Source organism: Mastigoproctus giganteus, chromosome 1 (assembly GCF_048544385.1).
Source record: "Mastigoproctus giganteus isolate SK-2022 chromosome 1, ASM4854438v1, whole genome shotgun sequence".
In the NCBI taxonomy this organism is placed as follows: Eukaryota; Metazoa; Arthropoda; class Arachnida; order Uropygi; family Thelyphonidae; genus Mastigoproctus; species Mastigoproctus giganteus.
Genome location: NC_143575.1, coordinates 172,133,136 through 172,146,282, shown reverse-complemented (window position 1 = coordinate 172,146,282; position 13,147 = coordinate 172,133,136). Strand labels below are relative to the sequence as shown.

The window sequence follows — 13,147 nt, the reverse complement described above, 5'->3', positions numbered from 1 at the left end:
AATGTATTTTGTTATGCATGGGGTAATCAAATTTTTGTAGCCGGCCCTGATTAGAAGTAGTACAATAATTTTTTTTCGGTAACGAATTTTATAAAGAGGGTTGGATTCTTTAAGCAAATTGCGAATTATGAAATGTAAGTTTATTTTTTTAATTTTAATGATGCTATATGTAAAGCCACAATTCGGATATAAATTCCCTTCAAACATGGTTCCATAACCCTCCACCTGCCCCAACGAACATGTAATACGACAATTCATACGGAAAACAATGCAAACTTCTATCTTTAACCGATTTAGAGACATAGACATTGAAGCCCTTTTAAGTCAATGGGTAAATTGTTCTAGGATTTAAAACAACAAATGCTTCCGACGAATTTATTGTTATGAAAAATGTTATTTATCACACTTCTTGCTTGGGATAAATTATTTGTACTTTGAATCGAAGCAGTATATGATTGTGTAGGCGAAGCAGAACGCGTACACGATCATGTGTATTCTATTGCAACAAAAAGCACAGGAACTGCATTGAATGCTCTCGTATTAATGCGGTTACTGAACTCCATATTTTGTCCATGGATGATACAGTATTTTTTTTTTTAATTACTTATTTCTAAGACGGGGTATTAAAGGTTCAGTTAATTCCCCTAACCGTTGCCGTCCCCTGATAACTTCAAACTAATATTCATAATATCGTATTCATAATATTAACCCCGGGGGCTCACATCTGGTGAGTATGGGCTTGGCAAACCCAGGGTCCTGAGCTGGATATCATCATTCTTCTCTTTCTTGGTGATTCCTTTGTACCTCTCTCTCTCTCTCTCTCTCTCTCTCCCTTCTTTCTTTCTCAGGGGGTAACTCGGGAATTTTTTTTTTTTTTTTTTTGGCTGGTGCAGCATAAGCTTCAGGCTTCCTTGTACCATATGGCTAATAATAATAATAATAATAATAATAATAATAATTATACTGGGTAAACTAACCTTACTTTGGAGAGTCTATGATCAGGCAAATAACTCCGAAAATTATATAATAACTACGTGTAGGATTTTTGAAGAAATATTGACAGTTTAGATATCTTCAATCTAAACTTGAACACCATCCCGACAAAGGGCGAATAATACATCAAACCAACGCCATAATAAATTCGAGACTTACTTCTCAACACTGTCAATTAATTCCTACGTTATTTAGCGTCGTATTGATAACATACGATTTGTAAATTACCAGTACGAATAACGGATATGTATATTAGTGATTTGAATATTAATTTTAATTTGTATAATAATTATTGGCGATTTGCAGTGGTTTGTATATTATCAATAATTGTTAAGTAATGAAGAATACAGTGTTCGCAAATTTTTTATATGCGCCACTTTTATTCTGTAATGCGCAGTTACATAAAAATTTAAATACTTTAAGTTGGCAAAATATTTTTTCTGACTTGCTTTATATTAGCAAAAGATAACTTCATTTTTAAACTTTTTATGTAACTGCTCAAGATGGAATAAACGTAGTGTAGTTATTAAAAAAAGTCCAGCACATTATGTGGTGTATCCTTTGTAACCCCGGGGCTCACATCTGGTGAGTATGGGCTTGGCACACCCAGGGTCCTGAGCTGGATATCATCATTCTTCTCTTTCTTGGTGATTCCCTTCTACTTTTCGTTCTCTCTCTCTCTCTCTCTCTCTCAGGGTAATAGGGTAATTTGGGATTTTGTTTTTTTGGCTGGTGCAGCATAAGCCTCAGGCTTCCTTGCACCATATAGCTAATAATAATAATAATAATAATTCAGTAACGCAGAATTTCAGGTTGCATTTTCATTGAATAAACCAGCTTAAAGTATTCGTTAGGCATCCTTCCACTTCAGGAAGGATGCCTAACGTAATCTGGTGACAGGTTTTATTTTATTTTTTTGCTAAATAAGTCTGACTTCCATGCAAATTTTGCCTTTTACTAATACTGATTAAACAAATTAATGCGGTAATTGCCCAGTTTTTTCTGTGCAAATATGTACTGTCTATATTAATTTTAATTTGTATAATAATTATTGGCGATTTGCAGTGGTTTGTATATTATCAATAATTGTTAAGGAATCACGAATACGGTGTTCGCAAATTTTTTTAAATGCATGTGTTCAATAGTAGTTTGCCTATTTACTGAAATAAAAAAAAAATTAAAAAAAATAACGGAATAACTCATGTAAAAATTCCTCCCTGCTTGAAAAATCAAACTTGGAGACTAATAAAGATGCCCTCATTTTCTCTGGTCAATGAATAGCTACGAAGCCAAACTATAATCCATTGAGTCAATCCACTGGCATCATATTGTTACAGTGCCAATGGATTAAGCCATTATACTAACACCAAGGTTCTCTTTTTTGCATATTTCCAAGTAATTTATTAGATAATAACAACTTAAGCATTTTACTTTTTGTAATTCTTTTTTCATTGTAATTTTAGGTTTTGTTAATTATTTTCCGTTTTATATAGTAACTTGGATCCTAGCCTATGGGAAATTGACATTGGAAAATACCACAAACTTCTTCGAGACTCTACACAGCAACTTCGGTATATTAGAGACATATATATTCACCCAGAATATAGAGGACTGAAGTTTGAAGTAAGTTTAACCGAGCTTAAATATGAAATAATTATCCACTGTTTATTTATCCACGAAATGCGAACCACACCCGGACAGCTATGTGCCAGAAGGGTATGTTATTTACAATTTGTGTGCGAGGTACCACATGTACATTGGATGATATGTAGAGTGCGTGCGAGCTCGACCCAAGAAATTTAAATAGAAGTTCACTTATGTACAAAAAGTTGAACTTATATCCATACTCTGAATTTATACAAGTTATCTTTGTGGATGCATAGTAGCTAATAATCAAATATTTTCAATGTAGTTGTTAAATATATAAATGTTAAATAGTTGTTTATATGTTAAATATCACATATCTTATATGTTTAATTTCTCCCTCGTCAAGTGGGTAGGGGAAATAAACTGTTTATGCTCCTCCTTGACAGTCATTCGGCTAGGAGGAGTGAACTGCCCCAAAAAAGGATCACTGATAGCGCATGCACACACACACACACACACACACACACACACACACACACACACACACACACACACACACACACACACTTCCCTGTGGAATTACTCCCTTGATGTCGAATGTTATTTGGAAGTTGTTTTGGGAAACTAACAGTCTTAAAAGTATGAATGACTTCAAAGTTTGCAGTATAGTACCTGACAAACTGAAGTAGTGTTTGAGTATGGTGAAAAATGCTGGAAGGCATACATTATAGAAAGCATGTCCAGGAAGATGATGATGTGAGATATGGTGTTAAAAAACGCCAGTCCGTATAAGGGTTAAGAGCCCGTTGTATTCTGAAGAGGGTCTCTAGAAGGTTGGTAGTTATTATTATTATTATCTTAAACAACTATGGATTTGAACATACCTTATTTGGAATAACTAGACAACAAAGGATGGAGGGAGATAGAACAGTAAGCTCTTGTTTAGATCACTTTACAACAAACATCAAGTTAAAGTATGCTAATTCATACATACTATTAAATCAACTTTCAGATCACTGAACATGTATACTAATAGTAGATATGTATTCAAAACAACACCATGTGAAGAAAAAAAAATTAACAAATGCTACGAAGAAAAATTATTTAACAACAGGGAAACTGAAACAGAACATAGAAAACTTGTTAATACAAGAGGAAGCATCATACACAACAAATGTAAATGTCTTTTCAAATAAGATAATACAAATGATAAACAATTCGAGGTTTAATATTGAGAGAAAAGTAAACCAATCAGCCTGCAACATAAACACTAGGAGTAGCAGGATCAAGCTTAAGAAACCTTGGATGACTAACGAAATAGAAGAATTAATGGTACAAAGGGATAAATATTTCAGGCAGTATAGAAATTGTCCATCAAAGATAGAACACTATCACAATTATAAAACACTCAGAAATAAATTGACAGGTATGATAAGAAAACAAAAAAAGACTTATTACAATCAACTTTTTATGGATAAGCAGATAACACAAAAGGAAAAATGGAATGTTATAAATAACCTGTTCAGTACAAGGAATAAAAAAACAAGGGGAAACCAAATTAAAACACTATTAGAACAGATAGATGGTACAAACAAACAATATGAGGCTGCAAATAGGTTTGCCAAAGCTGTATTAGAACTCAACAGATATAATTTAGATTATTGCCAAGCTTCCTTTACTAAACAAGATAGTCTTCCTCAGATAGTAAACTCTTGTGTAGTCTTAACTCCACAATATACTGAGATTCTTAAGATTATAGAACAGTTAAAGAACAAGAAATCTAATGGACTGGACAGTATTACAGTAACCGAAGTAAAGAGAAACAAAGAGCAGTTCTTTTTTCTCTTGGTGGAGCTTATAGCATGGATGTTAGAGTTGGGAAGCTATCCTACAAATTTACTTTCTTTTAAGATAATTCCTATATATAAAATGGGACCACCAGATGACTTTTGCAATTACAGACCAATAACAATACAGTCAGTTTTTAATAAGATAATAGAAAATTATATATTTTCCCATATAAGCAAATACTTACATCAATATGGGCTATTAAACAACTCTCTATTTTCATATCAGAAGGGCAAGAGCACACAAACATTATTAGAGAACTTAGTAGACTCTTTTAACCTACATTTAAAGAATAATAACTTCATAATGATTTTATTTATAGATTTGACCAAAGCATATGACTTAACTGATATCCCAATATTGTAATAGAAATTACAGAAATATGGTATTAGGGGAAGAATCAATCAACTCTTAGCAAGTTATTTAACCAATAGAAAAATAACAGTTGAAGTAGAAAATACAAAGGGAAAATTATACAATGTAAAGAGAGGAGTACCGCAGGGCACTCATGCTGGGCCAATCACGTTCAACATCTATATAAATGACATATTCGAAGTAATAAAGAACTCCTTTATAAAAATCTATGCAGATGATATAATCTTATATACAATTGGAAAGAACCTGACAAAAATGGCAAAAGATTTACAGCAGAATGTAATACACTTACAAACTTGGTTGCATGATAATAAATTAGCAGTCAGCTTTGAAAAGACAAAATGTTTGGTAATTAGACCTCCTCAACAAACCTTGGACATTCATCCCTCTATTAAATTACATAAACATGAATGTAATAAACATAAACATGAAACTAACTGTGGAAGAAGTTTCAAATCATTGTTACTTTGGGTTATGGATTGACTACAGTCTAAGTTGGGCAGTGCATATAACAAATTTGTACAAGAAAATGAGATTTTATGTGTACTTTTTTTACTACATTAAGAATAAGTTAAATCTTAGAACAAAAGTTACCTTGTATTATGCATTAGTGGACTCCCAACTCAATTATTTAGTAAATGTATGGGCACGAGCAAATATAGCAGAAATAAGGGTAATAAACAACTTAATTAACAGGATTTTGAAACTTTTAATGGGGGCAAACTCTTGGAATGACCTGAATAAGAGAAGGCAATTTTTGTTAAAACACAAAATACTGTATCCAGTTCAACAATTGAAGTTAAATTTATTCTTGAAAAATCTTAACACTATTTATAAAGAATCAAATCTGCAATCGAATGGCACACATAATTTAAGGAAGCCAAAAGCAATTACTTTGCCTCTCCCTAGGGTACTAAATAGATTTGGAGATAGGCACACAATGAATATAATAAACAACTTGCTGGCTAGTGTTGATTTCAGGCTCAGGAGAAGTTATCCCATTTCCAAATTAAAATTTCTAATAAGAAAATTCTTGATACTCAATGATACAGTGGATTAAAATTGCTATACAGATAAATTACAATCTCTGTTTACAGTGTGGAATGTACTATGAGTAGTGACGTCATTGTCTCATTGTCGTCATTGATGTCATTGTAGAAGAATTTTACAAAACTGTTGTAAATGAAGAATTTCAACATGTCAAGAAATTCACTTTTCATAACAAGTTAATTTATTGTAAACATATTCTCTTTGTAAATAAATTGTATTGTATTGTATTATTGTTGCTCTTATATTATTTCTCCCTGATTGGGGGATTCCACTCCATAACGGGTACTGCTATCAATTACACAGGGTGGTTGTAATGTCCGGTGTTACTGTCGGTCGAGGAAATCTCTGACTATCCTACATGTGTTCAGGATTGCGAATTTTCTGGAGTTCCTTCTAGGTGTTCTCTGGGAGACCTATTGCCGCTAGGCTGCTACGTAGAGCCTTTAGTACCATACCGGTTGTTGACACGATGATTGGGATGGTTGGTACTTCTTGCATATGCCACATCTTGATCTCATGTCTCAGGTGCGTGTACTTCCTAATTTTTTCCTCATGGGTTTTCTGGACATTGCTAGTGTTCGGCACCACTATGTCAATCAGGTAGGTAGCCTTTTCCATCTTGTCCACAAGGGTTATGTCCGGTCTATTGTGCAGGATGGTCTTATCCGTTATTATGGTGTGGTCCCAGTACAGCTTGTGGGTTTGGGTCTCTAGTACTGCTTGGGCTTCGTACTTATTATTATTATTGTTCTTATATTATTTCTCCCTGATTGGGGAATTCCACTCTGTGGTGGGTACTGCTACCAAGTACACAGAGTGGTTGTAAAGTCTTGTGTTACTGTTGGTCGAGGAACTCTCTGACTATACTACAGGTGTTCAGGATTACGACTTTCTGGAGTTCCTTGTAGGTGTTCTCTGGGAGACCTATTGCTGCTAGGCTGCTGTGTAGGGTCTTTGGCACCATAACGTTGGTTTATATGATGAACGGGATGGTCATTACTTCTTGTATATGCCACATATACTTGACCTCATGTCTCAAGTTTGTATACTTAATTTTTTCCTCATGGGTTTTCTGGAGGTTACCTGTGTTGGGCACTGCTATGCCAATCAGATACGTAGCCTTTTCCTTCTTGGCCACAAGGGTTATGTCCGGTCTGTTGTGTGGGATGGTCTTATCTGTTATTATGGCGCGGTCCCAGTACAGCTTGTGGGTTTGGGTCTCTAGTACTGCTCGGGATTCGTACTTGTAGTATGGTACACTTTCTTTGGTCAACTGGTATTTCCTCGCTAGCTTCTGATGTATTATCCTGTCTACATAGTTGTGTCTACGAGTGTACTCAGTCTAAGTGATCACCTTGAACCCCAGTGATGTGTTGGAGCGTTTCTGAGGCCAGGTGGCATCGTCGACATGTGTCATATCGAACACTCCGGACTCCTTGGCGATGTATTTTCTATAGTTCCTGGTGTTGATTACCTGGTCTTGTATGCCAAGCATGAATCGTTCAGTCTCGGGGAAAAGCATCCCACTCGTGAGCCATGCATTGGAAGCAGTGTTATCGATGTGATCTTGATGGAGGTCATTGTAGTGTCTGCCATGGAGTGTCTTCTTTGCCCATCTTTCATCTTTCTAGCTTTGTTTCTTATGCCGTCTGGGCGGGAGGGGGCTCCTCGCTTAGGTTGAGTGGGGTGTACCACTTATCTATCTTCCTTATGGCCTGGTGGAGTGGTGCTATGTTGTTCTCGAATTAATCCTTCAGGTTAACTATCGCTGTGTTCTGTTGTTCTATCAAGTGTATCAGGCCCCATCCTCTCCCTTTCTGAACTATTGTTAGTCTCTCCACTGCTGACTTCGGGTTGTGTTTGGCGGCTCTTGGACATCATTGTCCTTGTCTTTCGCGTGATATCCTCTAGCTCGGTGTTAGTCCAATCTGTGACCCCAAAGGAGTATGTTAGTACTGGAGCTGCATAGGTGTTTATGGTTTTAACTGTGTTCCCTCCATTCAATTTTACTTTCAGCAGTCTTCTGAGTCTTTGATGATATTTTTCAGCCAGGCACTTCTTGATTTCCGTGTGCTCTAACTGCTGAGCCTGCATCATCCCTAAGTATTTGTTGGTCTCATAGTTTCCATCTCTTTATTATTATTGCTCTTATATTATTTCTCCCTGATTGGGGGTTCCACCTCATGACTGGTATTGCTACCAAGTACATGATAATAATACAATACAATACAATACAATTTTATTTTTCAAGAGAATTTGTTTACAATAAATGAACTTGTTAAGAAAAGTAAATTTTTTGACAAGTTGTAATTCTTCTTTTACAACAGTTTTTACATATAATTTGTTATCTTACAGAAAAGACAATGATGTCACTATACATAGTACATTCCACACTGCAAAGAGAGATAGTAATTTTCTGCATATCTATTCTAATTTACTGTATCATTGTGTATCAAAAATTTTCTTATTAGGTATTTTTATTTGGAGATAGGATAACTTCTCCTGAGCCTGAAATCAACACTAGCCAAAATGCTGTTTATTATATTCATTGTGTGCCTATTTCCAAATCTATTTAGTACCCTAGGGTGTGGCAAAACAATTGCTTTTGGGTTCGTTATATTAAGTGAGACATTCCTTTGTAGATTTGATTCTTCAAAAATAGTGTTAAGATTTTTAAAGAATAGATTTAACTTCAGTTTTTGAACTGGATAAAGTATTTTATATTTCAACAAGAATTGCCTTCTCTTACTCTGGTTGTTTTTTGAAAGTTGTTGTTTGGTTTTTAGGAGCATTAGCAACTAAGGCCATATTGCTCCAGGGGGATATGCGGTGGTCATTCCCTGACCTTTCCGCATCCGCCGTATTTGGTGGTGACGGGCTTGAACCCCGGTCTAATCAAGAAGCGTGTGCTACGCACTGCTGCTCCTTCCCACCTGGCTATGGAGGCGCCTCCTTATTCTGGTCATTCCAAGAGTTTGTTCCCATTAAAAGTTTCAAAATCCTGTTAATTAAGTTGTTTATTACTGTTATTTCCATTATATTTGCTCTTGCCCATACATTTACTAAATAATTGAGCTGTGAGTCCACTAATGCATAATATAAGGTTACTTTTGTTCTTAGATTTAATTTATTCTTAATGTAGTAAAAAAAGTACACATAAAATCTCATTTTCTTGTACAAATTTGTTATATGCATTGCCCAACTTAGACTGTAGTCCATCCATAACCCAAGGTAACAGTGATTTGAGACTTCTTCCACAGATAGGCATTTGCAATTCTGGAAATTCTGATCATGTAGACATTCGTGTTTATGTAATTTAATAGACATATGTATGTCCATGGTTTGATGAGGAGGTCAAATTACAAAGAATTTTGTTTTTTCAAAGCTGAGTGCTAATTTATTATCATGCAACCAATTTTGTAAGTGTATTACATCCTTCTGTAAGTCTATTGCCATTTTTGTCATGTTCTTTCCAATTGTATATAAAATTATATCATCTGCATAGATTTTTATAAAGGAGTTCTTTATTACTTCGAATATGTCATTTATATAGATGTTGAACGTGATTGGCCCTGCATGTGTACCCCGAGGTACTCCCCTCTTTACATTATATGATTTTCCCTTTGTATTTTCTACTTCTACTGTTATTTTTCTTTTGGTTAAATAACATGCTAAGAGTGGATTGATTCTTCCCCTTATTCCATATTTCAGTAATTTCTGTTTCAAAATTGGGATATCTATTAAGTCATATGCTTTGGTCAAATCTATAAATAAAATCATTATGTAATAATAATTAATAATAATAATTATTATTATTACTGTTCTACTGTATCAACGCTCTTAGAGTAAATTGGAAATATTTCCAATTTGTAAGTTGTTTAATCCTTTCCTTTTGTTGTTTATTTAGTGCAAGTGCATCATCTGAAACGTCTTGTGTTGACTAATCCACAGATTTACAAACATGAATCATAATATATGCAGAAAGTGCAACCTTCCGCTGCATGTGCTAGAGGCGGTATGTCATGGCTGCAACAATGGGTATCATTATCGATGCTCATTGAAAGAAGCAACCTATAAGGGGATGGCGAAACAAAAGAAACAGCAGTGGAGGTGTATATTGTGCAGGAAAGAAGTGAAATTTCCTACTCAGTGGAAGAATTTCACGATTTGCTGCATTCAACAACAGTAGTAAACGAAGACTTAGTGGTTACACAACCACAGGTGAACACCCTAAATATAGAGGACATACTAAGAAAGTTTTTCCAGTAAAATCCATTTGCTAATAGAAATTTGCTAATAGAAATATTACCAATGAAGAAGCAAATGGAAGACCTGAAGACAGAAGCAGATGATATCAAGAAATCGATTTCATTTGTCTCAGATTCCTTTGACAAGATACAAAAAAGTATAAGTAAACTGCAGGACTTCAACGCTGCAATCAGCAAAAGAATTGTGGATCTGGAAGCTTCATTCAAACAAAATGAGGAAAATTCCAACCTATTTAACTTAAGGATTGACTCGATAGAACATCAATTACTAGCAAATAATGTAGAAATAGTAGGATTAACAGGACTAGCGGGCCAAGATCTAGAGCTTGTTATACAGCAACTAGGATTTGCATTGAAGCTACAGCACTATAAAGAAGTAGAACACTATTATATACCTAACAATAAGAAAATAAACAACAAGCCTACACTAATTGTAAAATTTTCAAACCATGTGGTAAAGGAAAAGTGGATGAGAAAGGCAAAAGAGATCAGACTGACAGCAAATGATGTATTTCAGAACAACAGCAATATCCCAATCTACATAAATGACCAATTAACAACTCACCTCAAGCAATTGTTTTGGGAAACAAAACAATTAGTAAAAACGCACAGTTACAAATTTCTATGGTTAAAACATGGAAGAATTTATGTGAAGAAGAATGAATCTTTAAGAGCCATAAGAATTTTGAGTTCAAAGGATCAGTATATAAAATAGACCCTTATATTGTGAAAAATTGAAATTTCCTGAAATCTAGACCTAAGTTAAAGTTAAGACTTCAGTTATGCTTTTTGAGGAATCACAGATTTTCACCTCACCTTTACATTTTTTAAATAATCCAAATATTCAAGATCTTATAATTTATAAAAATCAGTTCTTTCTGGTAGCTCTAAATATTAGGTCATTAAGAAAAAATTGGTTTAACTTCCTGCAATATATAAATGCAATGAAAGAATATATTTCATGTATAGTTTTAACAGAGGTGAACATAAAAAGTGAAGAAATTTCTAATTATAACATACAAGGTTATGACAAGGTCTATATGTTGAGAGAGTTGAGAAGGGGTGGAGGAATAATAATATACTATAGAACATACTTTAAGGTAATACAGGCTTACCACTCGACTCAGTCTTGTGAAAACTGCTATGTCAAATTATTAGGAGAAGATTCAGAAAACACATTCATGATTTGTGCTTTTTATAGGCCACCATCAGATTCCATAAACAACTTCCTAATAGAATTAGATAACATAATTTTGCAATGGGATGACATACAGACTGATAAGACCATACCAGTAGGAGATTTTAATATTAACTTACTAACCGATGAAACTGATAATGTGATACTCAGATACTCTCCAATCTTAAACAACTGTGGATTTGAACATACCTTATTTGGAATAACTAGGCAACAAAGGATAGAGGGAGATAGAACAGTAAGCTCTTGCTTAGATCACCTTATAACAAATATAAAGTTAAAGTACACTAATTCGTACGTATTACTAAATCAACTTTCAGATCACAGAACATGTATACTAATAGTAGATAAGTATTCAAAACAACATCCATGTGTAGACATAAAATTAACAAATATTACGAATAAAAATTATTTATTAACAGGTGAACTGAAACAGAACATAGAAAACTTGTTAATACAAGAGCAAGCATCCTACACAACAGATGTAAATGTCTTTTCAAATAAGATAATACAAATGATAAATAATTCGAGGTTTAATGAGGAGAGTAAAGTAAATCACTCAGCTTGCAACATAAATTCCAGGAGTAGCAGGATTAAACTTAAGAAACCTTGGATGACTAACGAAATAGAAGAATTAATGGTACAAAGGGACAAATACTACAGGCAGTATTGAAATTGTCCATCAAAGATAGAACATTATCACAATTATAAAACACTCAGAAATAAATTGACAGGTATAATAAGAAAACAAAAAAACACTTATTATAATCAAGTTTTTTATGGATAAGCAGATAACTCAAAAGGATAAATGGAAAATTATAAATAACCTGATAAGTACAAGGAAGAAAAAATCAAGGGGAAATCAAATTAAAACACTATTAGAGTGGCTTTCTGGTACAAACAAACAATGAGGCTGCAAATAGGTTTGCCAAAGCTGTATTAGATCTCAACAGATATGATATACATAATTGCCAACATCCCTTTACTCATCAAGATAGCCTTCCTCAGATAGTGAACTCATGTGTAGTCTTAACTCCACAATACACTAAGATCCTTAAGATCATAGAACAGTTGAAGAACAAGAAATCTTTTGGATTGGACTGTATTACAGTAACCGAAGTAAAGAGAAATAAAGAACAGTTCACTGTTCTCTTGGTGGAGCTTATAGCACGGATGCTAGAGTCTGAAAGCTATCCTACAAATTTACTTTCATTTAAGATAATTCCTATATATAAAAAGGGACCACCTGATGACTTTTACAATTATAGACCAATAACAATACAGTCAGTTATAAATAAGATAATAGAAAATTATAAATTTGCTCATATAAGCATATATTTACATCAATATGAACTGTAAAACAACTATCTATTCTCATATCAGAAGGGCAAGAGCACACAGACATTATTAGAGAATTTAGTAGACTCTTTTAATTTACATTTAAACAACAATAACCTCATAATGATTTTATTTATAGATTTGACCAAAGCATATGACTTAATTGATATCCCATTATTCAAACAGAAATTACTGAAATATGGAATAAAGGGAAGAATCAATCAACTCTTAGCATCTTATTTAACCAAAGGAAAAATAACAGTTGAAGTTGAAAATACAAAGGGAAAATCATATAATGTAAAGAGGGGAGTGCCTCAGAGTACACATGCAGTGCCAATCGTGTTCAACATCTATATAAATGACATATTTGAAGTAATAAAGAACTCCTTTATAAAAATCTATGCAGATGATATAATCTCATGTACAATTGGAAAGAACATGACAAAAATGGCAATAGACTTACAGCAGGATGTTATACACTTACAAAATTGGT

At 33.9% G+C, this 13,147-nt stretch overlaps 1 protein-coding gene across 1 annotated transcript in view; it reads left to right on the top strand.

The window, feature by feature from the left end:
• LOC150091262 (ovochymase-1-like) overlaps positions 1-13,147 on the top strand; it is a 34,036-nt gene that overhangs the window by 11,661 nt on the left and 9,228 nt on the right. Inside the window, exon 5 of the mRNA XM_090389836.1 lies at positions 2,487-2,616. Within this exon, the coding sequence (XP_090245962.1) occupies positions 2,487-2,616 (130 nt within the window). The remainder of the gene's footprint in view (positions 1-2,486; positions 2,617-13,147) is intronic.